At 32.6% G+C, this 27,484-nt stretch overlaps 1 protein-coding gene across 1 annotated transcript in view; it reads right to left on the bottom strand.

Moving 5' to 3' along the window:
* Nucleotides 1–27,065, bottom strand: part of RGS21 (regulator of G protein signaling 21) — a 50,180-nt gene extending 23,115 nt beyond the window's left edge. Inside the window, exons 1-2 of the mRNA XM_001113001.5 lie at nucleotides 26,735–27,065; nucleotides 683–753 (exon numbers count right to left, since the gene is read on the bottom strand). Of these exons, the coding sequence (XP_001113001.1) occupies nucleotides 683–693 (11 nt within the window). The 5' untranslated portion in view covers nucleotides 694–753; nucleotides 26,735–27,065. The remainder of the gene's footprint in view (nucleotides 1–682; nucleotides 754–26,734) is intronic.
* Between the last annotated feature and the right edge of the window lie 419 nt (nucleotides 27,066–27,484).

The following is a 27,484-nucleotide window of genomic DNA, read 5'->3' as shown; positions in this document are numbered from 1 at the left end:
AAGCCAAAATTACACTTAGTATTTCATGGGGTTTTGGCTGATTTCCTTTCTACTTTCTTCATTAAGCAAGTGCCATCAAGACCAGCAGTACCCATATTATATGTCCAGAGAAGAGGCAGGCCAGATGGGAACTGCGTGAAAGCTACCAGTTATCTTGCTAATTGTGCCAGCTAGAACCAGTTGTATTGCATTAAAAAATGTGGAATCCAACAACTTAGCTGTTCACACTCAATTAGCAGTGTGCTGGAGAATGGAAAATTCAAGCAAGGAGTCCATGTGCTCCAGGAAGTAACAGCTGCTTCCTTACCCAGCCCTTAATATCCATGTAAAAATTTTCAATAAACATTGTGATAATAATTTTTGCAAGGATCATGTATATGTTATGTCTCTAATCCATCTCATAATTTTTTAAAAAATTACATAAAGAAAGCACAATGGTCTCTCTCCACTTTATAACCTTCCTTTAGCCCACATAAAGAATAAATTGCAAAAGTAAACCACAAATTCTTGATATGTTTTCGAAAAGAAGAAATCAATAGAGAAAGGAGAAAAAATCAGGAAGAAAGACAACAATTAGTGTATATATCATAAATGAAGGAAATAAAACATCGAGACTAAAGAAGACTCAAGTGTTTCATTTGTACATCTTCGGAGATAAAAATAGCTGGAAACGGCAACTCACTTCACTGGCATTTTTCGTTCCACTGTCTGTCACAGATGATGCCGAGTTTCTCTTTCTGACTGATCTTCAAGCTGAAGGTAATGTGACAGCAGGAACATTACAATTAGTATGCAAATACCTATCCCCTGGGTTACAAATTGGCATTCTTTAAATCCTGCTATTCTCAGCTTTTTTGTTTTTATTATTAACTTTTCATTGGTCAAAGCACTTAAACTTCTAAGTAATAAATAACTCTGAATAAATGTGACATTTCTCTGAGTCTGTGGCATAATTGAAATAAATTCCATCTGAAAGTTTGTTTTCTGAAGTTCATATTCATCTGCTTATAAGACAACTATTGTTCACAGGAGGTTAAATCAATATATATTAAGATACACATATTTGAAATATATATATAATTAATATTCACCTTTGAGTCTTTAATCTGCCTAAAAGATCATTTTGTTTTCCTTTGTTTGATTTTCAGAAAATCTGAGGAAGGCTCTACATCTAATATACTTATCTTAAACAACTATATATGTTTAAGCAATTTTATTCATGAGCTAAAATGTTCTAATATAAGACATTGCAGTTTTCTTTGAAATTTATGCAGGTTTTATGGCTTAATAACGTATATTTCTCTCTTTTAACCATGGATGTCATGTCATTTTATGCCAATATTTATGCAATGCAATGTTTAATGTAATAAGGCTAATATATTTATCAAAACAAAGACCATATATTGGCAATTTTAATTATAGTCAAAGTTTTATAACTTCATGCTTTGTCAAGCTTTTATCTCAATGTAATACAGTTCTTTGGTAGTAAAATTCAACTGGTATGTGTTTATGACCCTCAATGTCAATTAAAGACTATTGAAAGATTGACAGTTTTTCAGGTGAGAGAAAGAAAGGAGTCAGAAGAAGGTAGAAAATGTTCTTCTCCTTGACTTAGCATGGAAGTACCCTAGTTGATCTATAGAAATGGCTAGTATGAGTGGCCCTGGACTAATGAAACTGAGAGAAGAAGAAGAAATGACCTAAAAAGTCAGTGTATCATTAAGAAGGGAAATCATCAATTAGCTCAATCCCTTTTGTTAATTCAAGCTCCATTAAGTAATGTTCTTATGATAAGCAAAATCTGAATCATTAAACATATTTTGACTTTTTGTTTTGCTCAGGGGGGATAATGAAGTATTAATTTCATAATATATGCTTGAAAATAGTACAGTTTGGAAAATACACTGTCAAAATTTAAAGACCCTCTTGGTAAAACAAAGACATGCACAGTCCTTAAGAAATAGGAGCCAGGGATAGGCTTACTTTACATTAAAATGTTAAAACAAAAATTTAAATTTCTATATTGAGTTTAGTGCCATTGCAAGCATGCTTTTTCTCATAAATCCTTCCACAAACCACAATTATTACTTGTTTAGTGTGCACTTCCCATTCCTTTCAATCTTCTTTTCATTGTTTAAAAAACAACTCAGAATTAGATTTTATTTATCAAAAGGAATCATAATACAATGAGCAGGTGAGGAAATAAGCTTTCTTATTAGGTGGAATGATGCTTTATAGCATTCAATGTATCTTGACAAAAGAATGCCATATAGATACTGTTGAGACATCTAAATACCATCAGCTTTCAGTCCAATGAGTTTAGGCTCCATTCTCAGAACTTATGCCCGGTGTGATAAGCTAAGTATACAACCCTCCCTGAAAAGATGTCTGTGTCCTAATGCCTGGAACATGTGAATATAGTACTTCTCTTTTGAGAAGTTGATTATCCTAGATTATCCTGGTGGACTGGGTGTAATTATAAGGGACCTTTTTAGACGGGAGAAAGGAGGGTTAATGTCTAGTAGTAGGATATTTCAGGATGAAAACAAGATGTTGGAGTGAGGTGAGAAAGGGTTAAGAGTCAAAGAACGTAGGTGGCCTCTAGAAGCTGAAAAAGGCAGGGAAAGAGGTAGTCTCCTCAAAGCCTCCAGAAGCAGCTGACCATGCTAATACCTTGATTTTGACCCAGTGAGACTGATTTTGGACTTCTGGTCCTGATATGGGTTGGCTGTGTCCCCACCCAAATCTCATCTTGAATTGTAGCTCCCATAATTCTCAGGTATTGTGGGAGGTACCTGGTGGGAGCTAACTGAATCATGGGGGCGGTTTCCCCCATACTGTTCTTGTGGTAGTGAATAAGTCTCATGAGATCTAATAATTTCATATGGGGTTTACCCTTTTGGTTGGCTCTTTCTCCCTTGTCTGCCGCCATGTAAAATGTGCCTTTCAGCAGCTGTGATTGTGAGGCCTCCCCAGCCAGGTGGAACTGTGAGTCCATGAAACCTCTTTTTCTTTATAAATTACCGAGTCTCAGGTATGTCTTTATCAGCAGCATGAGAACAGACTAATACAGGTCCCCTGGACTCTGAGATAATAAATGTATATTGTTTAAGCAACTAAGTTGGTGGCAGTTTTTTACAACAGCAATAGAAAATGAATACATCTAGGGAACTCCCCTCTTCAAAACCCTCCTTAGAAGAAGGGAGGTCAATAATAAAATAGGCATAAATTTTGAGTCAAGAGTAACAAGCTCATATGCAAATATGGATTCTTCATCCTGGACAATAACCTTGACCTTTCTCAGTCTCTTTGCTACTGATAGTATTGATATCTCACCAAGTTATTGTGTGAAACTGAAAGAAAATATAGCAAGCCAACACATCTTACATAGGATTATTTATATATGCTTATTTATTTTGTTTCTTTTGTCCTCATTTGACATTCACAGAACCATGGTTAAGATAATAATATGCGAGATCTTATGGACAATACTGTCATGCAATCAATGGGAATTTCTGTGGAAAGATATGAGATTTATTCTGCAATATTTTAAAATACTTGTACAAGAAATCATAGATAGGTGCTGTAGGAATTCAAAACTTTAATCAGACAGTATAAAATTGGTCATTCTGGATAATTAACATGATGAGAGTATGTGTGGAATAATTGGAAGACTGAGAGGCAGATGGGAAAGTTAAAGATTATGTTTAACTCCATAATATATATGATATATATAAACATATATAAATATATAAATTTTATTTGTCAGTTACAAAATTAACTAGTTTAAAAGGTAAAGGGGAATTAGCAGAATCATGGTATTTCTTTTTATTTTCAGTTTATGGGTTAAGTTCATGACACAAATTATACTCGTAAACCACTTTAGAGCTGTAATATTTTTGGAAACTGGACTCTGCAGTCAACTTTCTAGTTTAAAAAGTAACATAGTTTCTTTTCTCCTTGAAATTGCAAAACAAAGTTTAAGAACATTTTTAAAAAGTATAGTAAACTGTTCCAAACATGAGAGAACAAGGGTGGCGATAGATGGATGGAACAGTAAACATCAGTGGTATTATGTCTCAGCAGAGGAGATGGGGTTAAGAGGGTCAAAGGAACAGATTTCAAATCTGGTAACTTGAAAGAATGGTGATTCCACTCATGATCATGGCAATCCATTAAAAAAACAAGGTTAGGAAAATCAATACATAAAAAAAGGTTTAGAGATATGTAGAATGTTTAGACACAGTTTGCTTAACTTTCCTGTCAGAGGTTATAGTAATTTTATAGGCATATTCAAAGACAATATAGAGCATTTAAATCTACATGAAACCCCTCTATTAACCTAAGAAACTACTGCTATTTATACTTCATCATTAAAAGTAGGATAAAAAATTAATAAGAATTTAATTCTGGTACTTGCATAATTTAAGCAAAAGTATCATATTTTATCTTGATACAAGTGCTAAACAATGTTCATTAAAAAAAAATGCTGATTTGATTGTATGACATCCAAGTGAGAATGTCATGAAAGACTTGTGGAAAAAACACCATAGCAGTTAAAATAATTGAGCATTTTAATCAATAATAGTTAAAATGCTTCAGACATATGTGTCAGAAACTTTCTGAGCATTATCTCTTTGGTTATTATTCAATGAGATAGTCAATATTTTTATTCATATTTTAAATATGAGGAAACTAAAACTCAAAGAGGCTAAATAACTTGCTTAGGCTTGTATAACTAGAAAGGAGAAGGGCTGGAGCAAGATTGAGTGGGGGCAATTTGGTATTTAAGTGGTAGTGATAGTTAAAACTGTTAGATTTAGTTTAACAGGTGAAATGACAGAGAAAACCAGAGCTGAGAACTGAGGGCTTAAATGTTCATTTATTCAATAAATATTTAAATACTTTAGTGACTGCTGAATGTAGAGTAACACTTATGTTTTAGGAATAGAAAAGGGAAATGAACTAGGGATGAAGATTTAATGCAATAAGCCAGAGGAAAGCTAAGGGTACAGAGTGGCATGGAATTTCCTTTAAAAACACTGTTCACAGCCTTTTGGGAAGAAGAAAGAATGATCAAGAGGTCAGATGACAGACAGGTTAAGGAGAATGATGAGTGATAAAATACTGTGAAATTTGTTAAGATGGTCTCTTGCACAGGTCACAGCAAAGGAGATCAACAAGAATGAGATTAGATGAGCAGGACAGTTCACCACAAAATCACACTGATTGTTATTTGCCCATATTATGTTTCTATTCAAATTATAATAGGAAAGGAAAGATTAATTTTTTTTACAATTGTCTTCTTAGATTTATAAAATAGGGTTATATAAGTGGTTTATTTTAGGACTAAATAATTTAAAAGTTAATTTTCTTTTTATAAACAAATGGGAAAAGAAAATTATATTTTCTTGATTCTGCTTTGCCTCAAGTTACTGCTATATGAGGTTCAATTTATAAAGCAATGAGCCTGAGTTGTGTATGGTTCATCAATTATTTCTGAGAGCAGTTCTAATGGAGAAGTTAGAAATGTTTTGAGCAATGACAATACCGCTGAAATGTGTCTGATCTCCCCAAGTGGCTGCTTGGAAATATAACGCTCATTTGGACGTATAGTTCTTAGTATGCTTGTTGATAAATTGGTCGCATTACTTGCTAGTCACACTTCGTGACTGTATGTCCTAAATGTATTTTCTTTGTTTTCTTAGAACATGTACTGTCATTGATAGTTAAAGAAATATCTGCCTTAGTAAAATAAAATATTTAGAAGTTCAAGATTTCTGATGTAAGTAAAAATGTCTTTTCTTATGTTTTGAAAGTGAATAACATTTTTTCACTTTAGTGAATTCATATACCTCAATGAATTAATCAAAATTCTAGCATGATAGATATAAAAGTATTGTATAAATTTAAAAGTCAGCTTTTGGGAGGTAGAGAATGTTTAAATTCACATTGTAATCTCATAGTCATCATCATATTTGTTATCATTTGCTCTGTTGCAATTTTCCTTTACTGTAGCTGAATATTTTTAGAACACAAAGATAAATAATCATTTAATTGACCCTTTCCCCTGTGTTTTACATTTCTGTGTTGCCATTGTGTATACATAGCATCTGTTAAACTATTCTTCTGAGCTAACCTTTCCTGTCTTTACTGTCTGGTGAAGACCTCAGTATTCAATGCAAAAATATGCAAGGCAGAGTAGCAGTCATGGGAGATATTAATAAAGCTAAGTAATATAATTTTTTAAAAAAGTATTTTAACTGAAATCTATGTACATCCTTAGCCAAATTTTTATTAACTTTTGAACAAAAACATTAATAAGAAATTAGCTCAATGGAATGCCACAGTCTGGGTAGTACAATTCTATTAAGTAATACCACAGTCTGGGTAGTGGAATGTTGACATACTGAGAGGAACGATTCTTTATAAATTCTAGCATTTTAAAAATGTACAATTTTTGAGATGGTACTAAGATTGTCTTAATATTTTGGGGCACTGATGCCTAATAAAAAATGGAAGAAACACAATTACTACATCCAAATATATTTTAAGTATAGCATACAAGATCATTGACTATTTTATAAGGAAAAGGCTCAATGTCTTTTATTATATATTCCTAGAATAAATTGTCAAAGCCATGATATAAATTAAAGTTTATTTAATTATGTTATTGCAACTATATCCAAATTTCAACTATGGGTAACTTGTACCATCCTATTTATAAACTATTCTGAATAGAAAAGGAAAAAAAAAAAAACCAAATAAAATTCTCACCAAGACAATCACTTTTTTTTCCCCTCAACTCATAACAAGATTATTTTTATTTATTTTCTTCATGACCAGGTATCTCCTCCTGCATGGTCAGTTTGCTTTCATATCTTTTTTTTTTTTTAACCCTTAACTTGTAAAATTCATTTTTTTTAAATGGAGAAGGAAAAATGACAATTAAAAATATTCACTCTTCGTTGCAAGTATTATAAAATACCTGGCTTGATTCTTAGGGATATTCAACCATTCATTTTTTTGACAGGTTAAATGGGTTTCTCTTAATATGTAGATTATTGCTGAAATAACTCTCTTTTAAACAGTATAAAGAAGGCAGGAAGTCATCTAATATGTGCATTGCCAGGAATCAGACAGTAACCATGTCTTCCATTGAATTTATCATTCTTAGACTACTTGAGCCTTTTATTTTATTTTATTTACTTTATTTTATTTTATTTATTTTATTTTATTTTATTTATTTTTTAGACGGGGTTTCACTCTTGCCCAGACTGGAGTGCAATAGCGCAATCTCAGCTCACTGCAACCTCTGCCTCCCAGGTTCAAGCGATTCTCCAGCCTCAGTCTCTCAAGTAGCTGGGATTACAGGCATCTGCCACAATGCACAGCTAATTTTTTGTATTTTATTTATTTATTGTTTTTGAGGCGGAGTCTCGCTCTGTTGCCCAGGCTGGAGTGCTGTGGCACGATCTCAGCTCACTGTAAGCTCCGCCTCCTGGGTTCACGCCATTCTCCTGCCTCAGCCTCCTGAGTAGCTGGGACTACAGGCGTCCGCCACCACGCCTGGCTAATTTTTTTTGTATTTAGTAGAGACGGAGTTTCACCATGTTGATCAGACTGGTCTTGATCTCCTGACCTCAGATGATCCACCCGCCTTGGCCTCTCAAAGAGCTGGGATTACAGGTGTGAGCCACTGTGCCTGGTCTGAGCCTTTTAATCTTCTGATTAGTGGTGCTTTAGGCTTGACTTATAGACTGGTTACAGGAAATTCGGAAACGTCATACGTGTATTAATTTTCAATTAATTGATTTTTAGACAATATGCTTTACACGGAGAACATTACACAGGTTGTTAATCTGGATGCTATTACAACAAGTATACTTCGTTCAACAGCAACTAAAAAAATTTATTTTTGTTGATTTCCGGCTGCTTACCTAGAAGTCTAAAATGCTGGCCTGGTAGTATGTAAACTGTTTTTGTAAAACACAGGTGTTTGTGTTTTTGTTTTTCCTCTCAGACACACTGACTGCCTGGTATTCCCTGAAAGTTCCACTGTTTTATAACTATTGCTGATCTTGAAATTTCTTCTACTTGGAATTCTTTACCCAGTTTTTGTCTTCTTTAACTTCTCAAGGCTTAGTTTAAAAATTATCCCTTCTTGGAAGCCTTTGGTGTTCTCCAAAGAACCAGCCTATCAATAACCTTCAGCTGGTAGCATTGTGATGTTACTGATTATATATTTTCTACTGCAATATCCAGTGTTCTGGTCTTTTTTCTTATCCAAGGTAGAGATACAGTCTTGTACATCTCACAGCATATGGCATGGTGCCTAGCACTATATGAATGTCCGGTGAATATTTGCAAAATAAATAAATGAAATGGGTAGGTAGAAAAACAATATGTAAAACTAAGGAACATACTAAAAAAAATGAGTAACCAAAAATGAGGAAGAGGTTCTTTAGTAAAATTATTGACAGTGATCTCTATTAGTAAGCTGCTATCATGTGCAACACACTGCATACTAGCTTTAAAGAGAATATCTAATTTCATTCTTATAAAAATTCTAAGATTCTCATTATATATGTGAGAAAATAAGCTCAGATAATCATTTCCTTCTTCCCAAAAGTTACTTAGTTTTAGTGGTGGAGAAAGGATTCAAACAGGTTTAACTGATTCCAAAATCCATGTTCATTCACAATTTAAAAATTCAAATTATGTTCATCCTTTGCTGCAACAAAAGAACAAAAGTAGCAAGCTTTATCCTGATGACCTATGAAATGATTTTTTTTAGGGAAGCTAAGCTCTGTGAGGATAATACAATGAACAGGTTTATTCAGGATCATACCTTAATACTGTTACTTGTAGGTCCAGATATGGTGATAAATATTTAATTAGAAGAGTATATGAAATACATGTTAAAAAGAGGATTTGTGCAAACTCATTAGGCAGTCTTTCAAGCTTTGTAATGACATAAGTGGCAAGTGGATTATGGTTTATTTTAAAAGACTTGTCAATGCAATCTTGTTGGGGGAAGGGAAAGAAAGTGGAGAAAGAGAAAAAGAGAGATGGAACACATTCTTTTGCAGATTTAACAAATGATTTCACATGCTTCATGCTGTTTATTCTGTGGGATTGTTCTCTTAGCTAAATATACACACTCATAAATACCACATATTTCCTACTGTCTGTTTAAACTTTTGCAACTCATTCTTTATTTTCAATAGCTCTTCTCTCTTCAGCATCTGTGTTTTTTTTTTCTTTTTGTCCCAAATTTCTCACATATATTACAACACAGTTCAGAGGCCTCTTTTTAATTTTATCAAGTTTTTAAGCTAGCATTAGAAGCAATGTCCAGTGACCTTCGATGGTATAACTTTAAAAGTATACTGTACTCATTGTCCTATGAAAAGATCTAATTCTTCCTGAAATAGAATTCAATATAGAATCCCAATATAGAATAGAATAGAATAGAATGGAATAGAATTCAATTCGAAAACAAAAATGGAAGAATGTTAGCAGAAAATACTTCATAAACTGTATTTGATCTTGACTGTAATAGCATATAACTATTTATTATCTCTTCTTTAAAGGTGATAACCTAAAGTGAGCATTAAGATTTTTTACTCATAGTTACACGACAAATACACTTTTTAAATTAATAACTGCTGGATATGGAATTGAAGCTCAGGTATCTTTAAGTCCAAATATACTTTCTACTACACTTACATTGAAAAGTTCACTGTCTAGAAATGTAGCCTAGATTAGCAAAGGCATGCAGACCCAAAGACAATGCTATGTATACATCTTTTTATAATCATGATGTCCTTAGAGAGCCATATGTTAAACTTTTTCCAAAGGATTAATAATTTTGAATTAAATTTTAAGTCATACAACATGTTTTACTTTTTCCAGCTTTTAATTTTGGCATAATTATACATTCACAGGAAGATGTAAAGACAGAACAGAGAAGTTTCAGACCCTTTGCGCCGTCTATCCCAGTGGTTGGCATGGTTTGCATCTTATATAATTATAGTACAGTAACAAACCAGTAGTTGACACTGGGGTGTATGTGTTTGTCCTTTGTCATTTTATCACATGTGTAAATTTACATAACCACCAATGAAGACAACATACAGAACTATTCCATTACCTCAAAGATCTCCCTCATGTTATGTCCTTATAGTACCTTCTCTGTATCATCCCTAACCCCTGGAAACCATTCATCTCTTTTTCTTTTTTGTTATTTTGAGAATATTATAAAAATACGATCATACCACACATGTCCTTTTGAGATGGGCTCTTTTCAATCAGCATAATGTTCTTGTGATTAATCTGCATCATTTCCCATGTGAATAGCCCTTGCCTTTTTATTGCTGAGTAGTATTTCATAGTATGTGTGTATCACTGTTAATTTAATCATTCACTACTTAAGGACACTTTGCTTGTTTAGGGGTTTTGATCTATGACACACACAGCTGCTATGACTAGTGTAGGTATTTGTATAGACATACATTTTATTTATCTGGATTAAATGTGGAGGATTACAATTGATGGGTCCTATGGTAAGTGTGTGTTTGTATGTGTGTGTGTGTGTGTATGTGTGTGTGTGTGTGTGTATTTAAGAGACTGCCAAACTATTTTCAGAGAAACTATCACTTTATATGCTACCTGCAGTGTATGACAGGTGCACTGTTTCTGCATCCTAATGAAATTTTTGTTTTATCATTAAAGACATTTTTATCTGTTCTAATAGATAGGCAGTGATAACTCATTTTGCTCTTAATTTTAATTCCCTAACAGCTCGTGATGTTGACCCTTTTTTTATGTGACATTTGCCATCTATATGTTCTCTTCAGTGAAGTGCCTCTTGTATTTTACCTTTTTTACTAATTGTTAGTTATTATTATTTTTAACTGTTGAGGTTTTATTTTTTTTTATTTAAAATTATTTTTTAGAGACATTTGGGTAGGAGGAGAGTATCTTGCTCTGTCACCCAGGCTGGAATACAGTGGCATGACTGTAGCTCACTGACTGCAGCCTTGAACTGCTGGGCTCAATCCATCTTCCTGCCTCGGCCTCTGGGGTAGCTAGGACTATAGGCGTGAGGCACACGCTCCATTGAGTTTTGAGAATTATTTATGTATAGTAGGCATGATCACTTTATTAGATACGCAGCTTGCAAATATTACTTCCTAGTATGTGGTTTGCTTTTTCATTCTCTTAGCAGGCTTTTTCGTAGAACAAAGGTTTTTAATTTTGGTAAAGTTCAATTTATTGTTGTTTCTTTTATTAATTGTGCTTTTGATGTCATGTCTAATGACTCTTCCCCAGGTCCTAGATTCCAAATACTTTCTCCTGTTACACTCTAACCATTTTAGAGTTACATTTAAATCTATGATTCATTTAAAACTATTTTTTTAAAATATAAGGTGTGAAGTTTAGAACAAGATTTTTATTTTTTATTTTTTTCATTTTTATTTTTTTTTTTTGCCTATTGGTATTCAATCGACAGTTTGGCAGGGATTAAATTTTAGGCTGAAAAATATTTCCCTTTATAATTTTGATGGTTGCTTCATTGCCTTTTTCTATCCAATCTTACTGATTACTGAACCCATATAATTCTCATTTCTTTGCATTTGTATTACTGGTGTTATGAGATACTTTGATTCTGTTCCTTTACATGGTTCTTTTTTCATTCACTAGGTTGATTTATCTTTTAAATATGGAGCTTTATGTTCTTCAGATCTGGGAATTTCTCTTTCATTATTTTAAGAAATAATTTTCTCCTTTCAATTCTGTTTTTCTGTTCTTTATGCTTATCAGTTAGATCATGAACATCCTGAATTTTACTTCTTTATTAGTAATTTTTACCATGGTAAACCCTCAGTCTGTCTAAGATTCTACTTCATTTTCCCCGTTGTATTTTTTTTGCATCAAATAATTTCCCCAAATTGAAAAGGATTTCTATTTAAGACCGTTCTCTAAATATCTTAATTATTGTGGATATATGCAATGTTCATTTGTTTAACATCACTTTTAAATGGTCTCAAGGGAAAAGAGATAAATACATTTTCAATCTTCTAACAAAAGTAGAGACCCCTGTATCTAAATTTTGAAAAAATATTTAAAGTAGTAAATATTTCAAAATGTTATTTTTCTAACTCATGATTTTCATACTCTTCTAGTATTTTATCAAATACCTGTACCTTAATTTTTAAGTTACTCTCATTGTGCCACTCATTAGGTTTTTAAGTATGTCAAAGTTTTTGAATAATATGTTTTAAAGTCAGTTTAAATTACACACAGTCTTATTTATTTATTTATTTATTTATTTATTTATTTATTTATTTAGAGATGGAGTCTTGCTCTGTCACCAGGCTGGAGTACAGTGGCACGATCTGGACTTACTGCAACCTCTGCCTCCCGGGTTCAATCGATTTCCCTGCCTCAGCCTCCCGAGTAGCTGGGACTACAGGCATGTGCCACCACGCCCGGCTAATTTTTTGTATTTTAATAGAGATGGGATTTCACCATGTTGGCCAGGTTGGTCTCGATCTTCTGACCTCATGATCTGCTCACCTGGGCCTCCCAAAGTGCTGGGATTACAGGCGTGAGCCACCACACCCAGCCACAGTCATGTTTATTTAAAATAGAATTTTTTTTTTTCAGATCACTTACAACTTTTAGATCCAGAAACAAGGGAGAAAATAAATTCCACAAAATTTTCATGGCTACATACAGCCAGACATTAACAAGAATGTAGAGCTATTATTTATTGAGGGCTTCATGTGTTCTATTATAGTCTTTCTTAAAGTAGTCTAGTTGAGTAGAGCCAGAACATATACATCAACCATAGGTTTGAGTTACTACCACATACACAAACACTGATACAATCTACTACATCATAATCACCTAATTAATTACCAAAATACATCTCAGTGCCACATTCCCAACTATTGCACAGATACACTTGGTTACCCCTCAGCTCATCAAACTCAAAGTGTCTAAAACTTAATTCATTTTCCATTGTCTATCATTCAATCCTTATTTTTTTGTTTTGACTTAACTATACTTGTAGTCACTGAATTAAAGACTTCAGAGTTATCATTAACATAACTTCACATGAAGATAATGGCTTGTCACGTCTCATTCAGGTATCTCTCACATTTATCTGTAACTCTCCAACTCCAGCAACATTCCTTGTCCACGCCCTCACTTCTTAGTGATTAATGCATCTCTTAACTAATTGTACTGCCTCCAGATTCTTCTCCTTCCAATCCATCCTACATATCTTAAAAGAGTCTTAATGAAAAACATAAGATCTCATTATCTTTTGCCCTAGGATCTTATATGCCTCCGTCGTTTACCAAATTGTGTGTAAACCTTTTAAGATGACTTTCAGCATCTGCGAGAATCTGGTTTCCACCTGATTTTCTAGATTTTATTTCAAAGTTTATTGGGTCAAAGTAGCTTCTACTTTAGGAAAATTCTTCCCCTCCCCCCCACACCCTTTTTGAATTCTGAACCATTTTGTATATCTGTCAGTATTTTAAACTCCCTCTGAAATTGACTTAACCTCACCATCTTTAGTTGTCTAAATTCTACCCATGGATTTCAAAGCTTTGCTTGCATGATTTCCCATCTCTGATCCACAGAACTGGAAATGATGCCTTGCTCCTCTGAACTTTCATAACACCTATTATATGCTTTATCACTTTCTATCTTGTGTACTTCTGATGTGTGACCATGTCTTGTTTCTCCTTTTAGACTTTTTATTGCATAAGGGTAAGTTAAATATTTATTCAGCTTTAAATTATTCTCAATGCCTAGCATATTACCTCATATATAATAACAATGCCAGTTGATATATAATATTAACAACAATGTGATATAGAAATATAAAATATTTAAAAATTTATATTTTTCTTCCTCCCTCAACCTTTAGGAAGCTCTTCACCACATGATTTTAGCTTACTATCAACATGCATACAAGATGAAATTTATCACTGAATTAGAGTACTTCTGTTTAAATCAATAAGCTTATATACCTAATCCTACTTATAATGTGGAAAAGGCAAAGAATATCTTTTCTGTGCGTGTAGGTTTTTGGGGTTTGGAGCATGATTCTTTTTTTTTTTTTTTTTTTTTTTTTTTTTTTTACTTTTCCCTGCCTATGCTGACCTTCTTTTCTCATCTGTACTATTGCCTGAAGCAGTAAGATTATAGCACAAAGATTTGACTACAGTTTTATATTAATTGCATGACACACCTCATTTGAGAAACGTCTCTCTTCTTCATAGAATCTGTGAAACTGCCTTAGTACTTTAATTCCTTTGTTACAGATATTCTTTTAAGTTAGAGTAATAGGTCATTATATGTTTTTATTTTTCTTATGTAAGTCACAATTTACATAGATGCCCCTTTTCTCTTAATAATAAGGAGAGAAATTAAAAGACACTTCCATATTTTATTCTTTTCAAAAATAGAATCAGAAATAGTCAAATCAGAATAAGAAATAGAAAAAAAATGTAGCTTTAGTAGTTAATCTCAGAGAAACAGCCTAAGGGAAGCAAAATTAACAACGGAATGAAGTATACCTCTGCTCATAATGAAACTAACATATATCCAAGGAAAAAAAATGAATAGGTAATTGAATTTTATGCTCATACTAGTGGGATCAGTTCTATATATTTTAGATACTCAGTATCACTGAATTCACTGAGGTGTTATCAATTTATTTCCAGGTAAACCTGACAATATCAGATACTAAAGTCTGTGTAATATCTGTTAATATTAAATGTGTGATTTATTGTATCAAAAAACTTATAACCTACATCATTATGAGTGATACTAACTTCCCTGATTCTCTTCTTGTCATTTAAAAAGAAAAAAAATGCTCATGGAATTGTAAAGTTGATCTATGGGAAATAATTTTAAATTGTATAACATTTTAAAGGAGTAAGTTAATTGAATTTAATCATATTCACAATATGAATGTATGAGACTTCAATATCAAGCTTTAATATTTCTGTATCAATAAATATGATTCTTGAACATAATAGCTATCACCTGCAAATTATTTGTTGATTTATTTAATCAATCCTCTATTAAACTTAAGGGTTATTTCCCCTTATCCACTATTGTAATACTGTGATGGATGTCCTAGTGTACACATATTTTATACATATGTAGTTATATCAATGTAAATTCTTAGAGATGAGGTTTCTAGATCAAATTTTATGCACAATGTATATTTTGATAATTATTTCCAAACTTCCCATTAGACACACTTTACCAATTTGCTTTTACAAGTCCTATTTCTCTAAACTTTTCCAACAGTGAGTTTTTATCATTTAAAATAAAAGTCTTTGCCATTTTGATTAAAGAAAGTAATATAAAGGCCTAGCATAGTTGATGGCCTGTTTTGTAAGATTCTTATCTGAAGCTTGGAAACATTTAACTTAGAAAAACATAATAAACCATAGGGACAAATTATTAATTCAATTACTAACATTAATTCAACTACTAAGCATTTAACAAATAATAAAATCAACAAATTTCAGGTAACCATCTGTGTTTAATTTTTTATCTCTAATTCTTATACCTCTTATCCTGTAAATTGAGCTAATACATTTTACATAACAAATTAGTATTAATTCCAATAGTTTTGTATCATGCGTCTGTCCCTGGCCGCCCTCAGAGCCGTGCCCAGCCTGGCATGCATATGTGATGGTTAAGGATACAGTTAAAGAGTCAATCACGCGTGTCCACAACAGAGACACATGCAGCCTTGTATGCCTTCTTTTTAAAAGTTGAGAATATAGTATTCATTTTGCCTATGGGATATTGTTCACATTGCCAATTACATGGATTTTACTTATCAAAGTAAAGACAACCTTATTGATTTCCACTTTGATCAGACAATATGACTTAAAAATAATAAGCATTTCATGAGAAATTATAACTCTTCAATTGCTATAGAAGTCAGAGTATTTTTTGCCATGTTAATTCATTGCTCGTGTCATCATTTTGTGCATATAACAGGGGATATAATTGACTTTCTTTATTCACTAAATGCTCAGTTTGTTACTTACTAGAACTTTGCTTTCCAGATGGCAAATTCTTCTAAGAATGTTTTTTTCTGGTTGGGAGCAGTTGCTCACGCCTGTAATCCCACAACTTTGGGAGGCCAAGGTGGGCGGATCACGTGCGATCAGGAACTCGAGACTAGCCTGGCCAACATGGTGAAGCCTGGTCTCTACTAAAAATACAAAAATTAGCTGGTGTGGTGGCACGTGCTTGTAATCCCAGCTACTCGGGGGTCTGAGGCAGAAGAATTGCTTGAACCCAGGTGGTGAAGGTTGCAGTGAGCCAAGATCGTGACATTGCACTCCAGCCTGGGCAACAAGAGCAAAACTCCATCTCAATAAATAAATAAATAAATAAATTAATAATAATAAAAATAAATGTTTATTAAAATGCAATAATCTTAAATCTTATAGACTTTTGGGATTTAGCATTATTACTAGTTTTTTACTTTCTGGATTTCTTTTATGATTTGTGTATTTTATAATCTGCTTGTTGCTAGAATATTTTGTTGTCACTTCTTTTTCTGATGCTTTTTCAGAGGCTATTATTGTCCTGAACTCTGCACATTTTATACTGCATTTATTTTCTTTTTACTCATTGCTCTTTGCCACTCAGTAACACCCGTATCCAACTCTTTATTAAGATCACATGCTGTTTGGGTAATTTGTATAGCTTCTTAGGTCAGTTAAATGTTTAACAATTTCTCTGTTATTCGATGCACATTGAAAGAGTTTATGTGCTTCTAGACATTCTATTCTTATTTTTGAAGGAAATGGCTGACTTCTCTAAGACTCATTGAAAAACCATTTTATTAGAACATAAACTGATTCGTCTACTATCCTTGACAATACTCTAAAACAGGATAAAAGAGCCCTAGAACCTGTGTATATTAGAACTTTTTGGAGAGCTCTTTTGAGTTCACTATCTCTAATATTAGAATTAGGCAGATCTGTACATTAATTTATTGACATTCTTTACCTGCTATGAACAAAGTGGCTAGTACAATTTATATCCTTGTACTGTCATTTAAGGCACATAAAGATACTAGTTCCAAAGTTTGGGAAGAATATTGTGTTTGAAAACAGTTGTGTATATTGTAAATACAAACTGAGTTAATACATATTGCATATAAAATATTTTTTATTTTGACAGGACTCTATCATTGTGTGCATTTTCATACTCTAAAACTGAGAAAATTGTATTTCACTTTGCATATTCAATTTCTTGAATTTTAGTCATCAGAATAAAGACAACTTTTTTGGCTTTTATGTTGATTAGGCAATATGACAAACGTAATGAGTACACACATAAGTACTTTTAAGTTTATGAAATTATTTTCCTTATGTCATTCAAAGTTGTTAAAAATAACTTTGAGGTAAATATTATTAACCATATTTTTTAGGTGTGCAATTTGTCTTACGTAAGTCATAAAATTAGCAAGCTGTAGAATTAAAATTTGAACACATTTTGTTTAGCCGTTTTTAGAGAGTCTAATTTGGCTTCTTTCTTTCTCTATCCAGTTCAGTAATGCTGAATACAACCCCATTGTTTATATGATAATGGCTTAATGTATTTTAAAAAAACTGCTATGTAATTAAGTGGTATAACATAAAAAGAAACATCATTATTTTAAAGTTATGTCAAACCTTTTTACAAATCTAGTACCACAAAGGTTACCTAGATTTGTTTGTCCTTAGAGACAACAGTCCCTGCATATTCCTTATACTTAAGTTGTAATATTTGCAGGATCCATAGCTTTCATGTATCAATTATGAGTCATAGAAGAGCCATATTTTATCTTAATAATGTGACTAATTAAAATAATTCCTATAGAATACAACTTCTGTTTTGCAAGGTAACATACAGAGATCCATATTCTTTCTGAAGGATCTGTCTCCAGTTAATCAAATAAAAATTCTTGTTAGTATCACAAGACAATTTAAAATTAGAAAAACTCACAAACTGCCTCTGACAAAGGTCTAATGCCCAGAATCTATAAGGAACTTAAATAATTCAACAAGAAAAAAACAATGCCGTTACAAATTTGGCAAAGGACATGAGCAGAGACTTCTCAAAAGAAGACATGCAGCCAACAAGCACATAAAAAATGCTCAACATCACTAATCACTAGAGAAATGCAAATCAAACCACTATGAGATGCCGTCTCACACTGGTCAGAATGGCTATTATTAAAAAGTCAAAAAGTAACAGATGTTGGCAAAGTGGCAGAGAAAAGGGAACACTTATACATGATGGCAATGTAAATTAGTTCAGCCTCTGTGCCATGCAGTTTGTAGATTTCTCAAAGAACTTAAAACAGAACTACCATTTGACCCAGCAGTCCCATGACTGGATATTTACCGAAAGGAATATACATTGTTCTACCAAAAAGATATATGCACCCATATGTTCACCGTAGTACTATTCACAATAGTAAAGATGTGTACTCAACCAAGATGCCCATCAACTGGGTAAACATAATGTGCTTCATATATACCATGGAAAACTCCACAGCTATAAAACCAAAACCAAATCATGTCCTTTGCAGCAACATGGATGCAGCTGGAGGTCATTATCCTAAGCAAATTAATTCAGGGACAGAAAACTAAATGCCTCCTGCTCTTAGTTATAAGTGGGAGCTAAACATTGTGTCCATGTGGACACAAAGATGGGAAAAATAGACACTACCTATTGGGTACTATGCTCACTACCTGAGTGATGAAATCATTTGTACACCAAATCCCAGCATAATGTAATAACCTAAAATAAAAGTTGAAAAACAAAACTAAAATAAGATATTCAAGACAGATCATCCTCATTCCCAAGGATAGTGGAAATTAAAAACCAAGAGAAGAGGCCAAGATTTAACTATGTTATCACCAAATGGATTTTTATAGCTTAAAGAGTATCACCGTTCCAGCCTTCTCTTAGACTCACCAATTTCCTATTTTTCAATTAAGCTTCTGAATGATTACCATGTAACTAAGACATTTGTTAGCCTGGAATGGACTTTGTAGGCTTGCCTTTGATGGATTCAATGCAAAAATTTTTTTACAAAGAAGTTAGAAAGGATAAGTGGTGTTTAATAAATATCAATAAAGCAAATGTATTTTTTTCTATGGATGGAGATTTTTTACTGCCAAAATTTTAGAATTATGTGCATGTGTGTGTGAGTGTATCATACACACATTCCTCTGTGAATACTTTTGGTGTTTTATGTGCAGATTTCCAAGTGCAACATAATCTTTATTTTTTTCCAATGTGAAATTCACATTGAAATAAAATACTATTCCTAAGGGAGCAAGAAGTCGTGTTCTTGATACTCAGCTCAATTCTACAACTACTGCTATATGAAATTGTTGTTAAGTTCAACTGCCAATGCCTTATCTTGCTGTGAAACAGATCTCTTTCAATAGAAAAATCTAAACAAGGAAAATTTATATGTAAATGTAAATCAGTATTCAAACTGAAGTGAAAATTCTCCTAATGAGAAAATTGTTTAAGTATCTTGTAGAATTGGTCATTCTAGAGTTTCATTAACTTAATTTCAACCAAAATATAACTAAAGATATTGTTAGTAACAAGACCCATTGATCCTTTAATATTAAAGAGAACTCTTTATGCTGTTTTTATGAAGTTATGACTGTAGAGAAATAAACATGTGTCTGTGGAAACAGTTAATAACGATTACATGTGTATTATTTCTATCTATATTTAGCTACTTATTTGCTCTTCTTTATTAACTGTGATATTTCTTAGGGATGAACAATGAAACATGATGTAAACATTTACATAAGGCAAAATTCATTTTTTAACAGTTTTTTTTCCTTACAAACAAGTTTTTTGAATACATTTCTTAGCATAATACTTGAACCTGTCTAAAGAATAGCCTGATTTATAATCTCTGGGCTGTGCATTTATATGACTTGGAACTTTAGTTTTTTTTCTTTTCTGAACCTATGCATTCTACTACTTAGATAATCTTAATAACTTTTTGAGTAATCTTCAGGAAATTTATACACATCACTTTCAGGCTGATGGTTGTCCAGTCTTCACCTGCAGTTCAACCCTTCTTCTGAGCTTCTTATCATTTCCATTGCCACTTAAAATCTCCATAAGCATCTAAGTATCTATATGCTCATCATCTTTGCCCTCTATCCACATGTCTCCTAAAACTTTTTTTACCAGTCAATTTTTCAATCATCTACTCAGTGACACAAGCAAATCTGGGAGTCATTTTTCATTCTTCCCTTACTCTTGCCATTATCTATTTTCTTCATGTTATATATTTTCTTCATATTTCCTGATTTATTCATTTCAGTTTCTCTTTACTTTCACTAGTCTATTACAACTTTTGCCTAACATTCCTGCAACAGAGCCTTAAGTGCTCATCTGGCAGCTTCTCCTTCCTTTCTAAAGGCCATACTCCATAATGCAACAGGATTCATCACTCTGAAAAGCAAATCTGAGGTTATGTAGTTGCCTGAGCAGATGCCATGCAAATAAATGGAATTTCCTTCACAGCCAAACTTTATGCAAAGGCAGAAAGAGGCAACTGTGTTTCTGGGGTAAAGCGAGGAGTGACTACACTTTCTTCATCTCAAACTTCTCTTGTTGCAAATCTAACACTGTATCTGCAATTTCCATCTTCCTCATCCTTTGTGTCAATACATTGAAGTCTCTTTTAAAAACACACCACTTATTTTTTTAAATAAACTATTTTGGAATAGGTTTAGTCTTACAGACAAGCTGCAAAGATGATACAAAATCTAGATAGATGCTTCCTCCATTCCCTCCACCCCCTTAATATTTTACATTATCATGGCAGGTTTTTAAAAACAGAAATCAACCGTGGTATATTACTGATATTTAAACTCCGAAATTTATTCAGATTTCATCTAGTTTCCCACTGATTTCCTCTTTCTACTTCAGAATCCAATCCAGACTACCAGGGAATTTAAATAATGCTGATTTTGACAGAGAAAACGTTTTTGCAGTTATTAGAATCTTAGTTTAAGACAGTTTAAGACACCCTTTAGAAGGGTGAACAAATAGGACAACAGGCAGTGAAATTTGGGGAGATGGTGTTGGGGTGTTTGAGTGGTGTGCTGTAGCATGGGATCCTGGCTGGAGGTGTCTGGCATTACTGGAAGAACTTGGGAAACCAGGTAATGCCATGAGGAGACTTGATTTAGAAGATACAAATTAAGGGGGTTGTTAGAACACATAATGGGTTGTTAGAAACAAACATTTCAGTTGTAAGTATGTTTCAGAATGTTTATTGATTACATAGAAATGGATACAATCATGAGTCCAACCTCAAAATGGGAAAATAATTGTGGAAGTAAATGAAAGCATATGTGCCATTGATTAGAACTGTGAATTTGTAAATTTCTTCCTAAGAGGGCCTTTCTGTGGCATTTGATGGGCCTGTTGGTCTGGGAGTTTGAAAAAAATATTCTGAGGTTTGGAACAATTAATTTGATTGATTAGATTGATCATTTCCATGATAGGATTTTTATTCTGCAGATACAAAATTTATAATGAACTTTAGATATTTGAATGTCATGCTTCTATATTCAAATGAATCTTCTCAGGTTCTAAAGGAAGTGAATATACCTTTCTTGTGAAGTCATGTATATTCCTAAGGGGAAGGACTGGGTAGTTGTCAATTTCCCTGGAAGTTATCAGCTGCAGTCCCCTGCAAGGGGCAGGATATTAGATTAGCCGTTCCATTTTTAATTTCCTGGGAACATATTGTGTGTTTACAAAGATATTGTAAGAAAAATCTGCATCAAATTACTTTTTAAAAATGAGACTTGCAGAAGATTTACTTGCTATAATCTGTGTGTGTGTGTGTTGGGGAAAATTGTGGGTGTGTGTTTGTGGTTTTAGCTGTTTTTTATTTTTTGGTCATAGTTTTCAATTCTAATATAAGGAGCTACTCAAAATGAAGGATTTATTTCAAGTATTGAAAATAAAAACATACTCAAAAAGCATATTCTCTTCAGATCAGGGCTCTTTTTAATACATCAAAATGTGAGTATCTCAGGTTCATGAGAAAATAATTTGATTTATACTAATTGTACATCCATATGGTACAACTTTTAACTTATGCTCATATTATATATTAATATACAAATGATTCACGTAAAAGTAAAAATGACATTAAAATAAAATCAATAAGAATTAGCTCCTTTTTATGAAGTGTCAATAAGTTTTTAATTTATTTACGTTTGTAGTGTTTGGTACCTAAAGTTATAATCAGAAAACAGCAAGGATCAGGATGATTTTAAATTAGAGTTAGATTTCATCAGTATGCCTGGGGATTAGAAAATCCCCAAGTTATAAAACTCCACCAGTTCCAATGAAAATTCAGCCCTAATGTCAAATCATTTTAAGTTTATTAGGCACTTGTCATAATACTAATTATAAATTAGATCATTTTATATTCTCGAGATTGAGAAAAGTAATTAAATTGGTGGTTTCATTAGGTGATGGACAGTTTTAAAGAGTTTATTTCTTCTGGAAAATCAAGGTGTATTATTTCAGTTTCTAAAGAAGTGCTTATTAGAAAACATGGGGTTGGATAGAAATCTAAATCTAACAGAAAAGGATAATTTTGTCATGAATATTGACTTAATTTTATTAATAGCTTTTAATATACATATTTTAAAGATATGAAGTCTTAGCTTTAGAATTTAAATATTAGGATATTTCTTCATTAAACTGAAAATTCGAATTCAAAGTAGATATTTAATTAGATGAATTAAAAATATAGAGTCATCATAATATTATCTATTATACAGTCAATCCTTTAAAATATGCTAATTGTAAGGTTTATAAATGACGTGGGGAGTCGAAGTTTTATAAATCCTCAAACATTATAATTAGTCTTTGGAATCTTTTTTTGTTGTTGCTGTCCAGACATAGAAATGTACAAATGTTTAATTTAAGGTCAGCCAAGCTGAAAAAATTTAAAAATATTTTTAGTCAATTGGCTAATTCTAAATTTGCTTTGTTTATTCTCATGTTATTTCTTATTCTCTCTTTTTTTCTGAAACTACTAATGTAGCAGTAGGAAGTTAAATTAATACTATAGAAAATCATAAAAGTCATGTTCAATCAAGGTTTTAGCTTTAGCTTTAGCCCTGCTTTAGATTGAATGTGTTTTCTTACTAGGAAATTCTGGAGAGGTTATTACAACACACCCTCACACATACACATACATGTTCCTTTACATTTTACATGGTCTGTGCTAGAGGATTAGCATTTATTGAGTTTCTACTATATGAGGTGCTCTGATTCTCGACCTCCCATGCCACATTGTGATGTTGAACATCTCTGTGCATATATTCTTGTAAAATGTGTGTTGCAATTTTTATGCAAATCTTTTAATTTAAACAAATGTCATTGTGTGATATATTTCATTTTGCTTCTTTTTAACTTTTATTTTAAGTTCAGTGGTACAAGTGCAGGTTTGTTAGATAGGTAAACTTATGTCATGGGGGTTTGTTGAACAGATTATTTCACCCAGATATTAAGCCTAGTACCCATTAGTTATTTTTCCTGACCCTCTTCCTCCTCCCACCCTCGATCCTCTGAAAGCCCCAGTATGTGTTGTTACCCTTCTGTTTTGTAATGTCTTTCATCTGGTATTGTGGTTTTAAAAAGATCTATCTATATTGCTGTGTGACCTTTGCTTCTAATTGCTATAATATACTTCACTGTGTGGACTCATTATCCTTTCCCTTTACCCAAAGGCTTCTGACTTCCAGCAACCACAGGTAAAACACAGTTGGGTATCCCTCTTCAGCTCCCCTTTGTCACCACTTTTAGATGAAGAAACAGAGGCATGAAGGGTTGAATAATCTTATCAGAATTGCACCGCTAGGATTAGAACCAGTCTAGTGGCAGGCACATAGAGGAAAGAGAAGCATCAATTATTAAACATCTATTGTAGCAGAAGTTTTATGTCAAAAAATCAATTTTATCCACTTAAGTGCCTTATGTAGTAGCTAAAATGACTCAAAAAAATCAGAAAAGTAACCCGAATAATCATAATTGATAACTGGCAGATTCAGAAGTTTACTAATACTGGTCATCCCTTAAAGCTCATCTTTTTTTTTAATTAACGAGTGTCTCGTTTCAATGAATGTATTATTTTTAAAAAATATGTAGGTAAGGTTGCTTGATTACTCAGGTATTTCTCTCATTTTGGGAAATTGCATACATAGCCTTAGCAAACAGCATGTAAAATTGTTCCCAAATACCTATTTTTATTTGCTTGTTTGTTTTCTTATTTTTGGGTAATCTACAGCAGCAGAAGAATATATATATATATATTATATATATATATATATACACACACACACACACATACTCACACACATAGATTGGAGGATTAATTTTCCTAGTAACAAACATTTTGAAACAACTGATATAAAAAATTTGGAAGGGATTCTCATGTTAAAAGCTTATTGGATTATTTTTTGGATTTTTAGAGAAAGGGTTCTGTTCTGTCACCCAGTCTGGAGTGCAGTGGTGCAATCATAGCTCACTGCAGCCTTGAACTTCTGTGCTCAAGTGACCCTTCTGTCCTCAGCCTCCCAAGTAGCTAGGATTACAAGTGTGGACCACCACACCACATCAGGCTAATTTTTAAATTATTTTTATAGAGATGAGGGTGGAGAGGGGACCTTGGCAATTTGCCTAGGCTGGTCTTGAATTTCTAGCCTCAAGCAGTCCTCCCGTTCTGGCCTCCCCAAATGCTAGAACTACAGGCATGAGCCACCATACCCACTCTTGAACTCTTAAAATAGATTTTACTCTGTCATTCATTTTGTTTATTGATTTGCAGATGGACATCATGACTACATAAAATTATTTCCATTTTTCATTTCTATCTAAGTAAAAATTACCAGCTGGTTTTTATGGCGATAATGACATGGATCAGCAATAGTTCTTGGAAGTGTTATTTTTCAAAAAATTGTTGAATAAAAAGATTTTTTATTCTTTCAATAGATATTATTTTCCTCCAAGCTTGAACAGTGATGAGCAGGATGATTAATCAATATCATTTTAAGTACTAGAATGGCTCCTGAATGATAAAACCCATCAGTAAAGACAGACTAAGCCAACATTAAGAAGTAAATGATATCTGACCTAGGAACTTCCCTTTAGATATGACATTCTCCCTGTTTTTCTGCTAGAAGACAAATCTTGGGTGAGGACTACATTGCAGAAGGGCCTGAAGAGAGAGTTGAGCTCAGTATAAAACTTCTGACAGATTTTGCTGTTCTGGGAGGGACAGAGTCTAGCCCCAAGGAGGGGGAATGTTAGAGGCAGTCTGATGGGGTGAGATCCTGTGATGTCCTTCAAATGAAACCAGAGGAGATTGCTTTACTTCTTTCCCAATTGCTCAGAGGCAATTAGCAGAAGTAATTAATAGTGTTACTTCGAGAATGCTGTGGCTGCTTGATTTATTTTCAAATCAAATAGAAAATTGTAGTGTCCCCTTAACAAATTCGCAGGTGTACTTGACATTTCTAAGTTTAATGACTAGGTTTTTTTAGAAAATGCAATATTTTGACATTGTCTAAAAATAACAGGATATTGATTTCTTAAAAAGGCAATTAATTATATGATGAATATATTAATATTTATTAATATTTTAGACTATAATTTTAGAAAGCAGGAGAAAGGGTTGCCAGCATTTGGTGTCATAAGTTTTAGGGCATGGTACAAACCACTAATATGTTATACATATACTATAATACATGTACTAGTAAATGTCAAAACAAGGTAATACCATTTCATCTTGAGTTGTGAATGCACATTTTGACTAAAAATTTTATGAAATTACAAATTAAAATTATATAAACTAATTTTAAAGAACTTATTATCAGTTATAAGTTAATAAGACTTAGGGTGGTATGAAGATGCATTTTTCAAAATTATTTTAAAAATTAAATTTGAATAATAGTGAAAGTACTAACTGAAATATATCTTTAAAACTTTAAATATTGTTGAAGTAGTGCTTTTATCCTATCAAGTTCTACTCAAGTCATTGAACCATATATAAGTAAAGACATAAAAATAGTAATATTATATTTAATGTGTTTTGTATGCTGTATATAACATCTTTCTTACATTTTCTTTATTTATATAATTCATTACTTTCAGGTATGGTAATTGGCCACCTGCTAACTGTGTGTCCTTGAGAAAGATGTTATTATTACTTGTTCTAGTTGCTTTTCTAAAAGGATATAAGAAAAGTATGAGATAGATTTTTTTTTACATTTCTCCTAGCTGTAAAATTCTATGGGTTCTATAATCCTATGTCTTGTCTTTTTTTCTCCCCTCCTGTGGAGTCTGATATCCTTTGTTCATCTTTTTTACAAATTTGAATCAGACTAGTTGGCAAAGTGTCAGTTCTCTGACAATCTGTGATAATATATTATTTTGCGCAAATGTTACCAAATGAATAGCTAGTAAAATTTTTTCTTTTTATGATTCCAAACTCGCTGAGTTTGATGAATAGGATCTAATATTTGGCATTTTTATCTCTAAATGTCATCAATTTAATCTTTGTAACAAGTTCATTTATATAATAAACTTTAAATCTCTTTATACTCACACAAATGCAATGCAGGGGAAATCACTGTCCTTGCTCTCTTGATTTCTTCTTTGTTGACAGGATAGATGACAGAATCTGCACTTCTTTCAGATGAATTGTTTTTCAGGTGGTAACTTTTCTATATTAACATACTCCCTACCATATATTTTTCTTTTCTACACAATCTTCATATAACCACATTATTTTTGAGGTTAAGTTTAATATCTAAACACCATTGAATCCATTCCATAATCAAGATATTTAGATTGTAGTTAGTTTTAATTTGAAGAATTTTGGTGGTGTTTCTATCAAATGTATAATAAATTTAACAATAACTCCGACTATCTGAGTCTCTTTTCTTAATGACCTGGTACCTATTCATGTCAGTGTCCTAAAATCTTCAAATTGTGAAGTCACATACATGTGGTATGGAAATTATTTTTTCAGTCAAAAATATGTAAATCTTTACTTTGCAATTGTACTCCCATAAAGTAGCTCAGTTTGAGGGACAAAAATAAAACAAGCCTTTATTTTTCTTCTTAAGGCAGTATTTGCATGACTTCCATATGGTATATATGTTTGCATAGGAAATTTGTCTTTAGTTTCACATCTGCCCAGATTATAGCCTTTAATTCAATGATTCAAAGCTTATCTGGAAGACACTTAAAATATTTGAAAGCTACATACTATTATTTTATGATTTCAGCTACTCAAGACATAACTTTTAATGTATAAACAACATCTTTATCAAGTCAAGCAAATAGTGAAGGG

The sequence above is a fragment of the Macaca mulatta genome, chromosome 1, assembly GCF_049350105.2.
Source record: "Macaca mulatta isolate MMU2019108-1 chromosome 1, T2T-MMU8v2.0, whole genome shotgun sequence".
NCBI classification, from domain to species: Eukaryota; Metazoa; Chordata; class Mammalia; order Primates; family Cercopithecidae; genus Macaca; species Macaca mulatta.
Note: the sequence above shows the minus strand (reverse complement) of the source record. Positions and strands in the feature narration are given on the sequence as shown.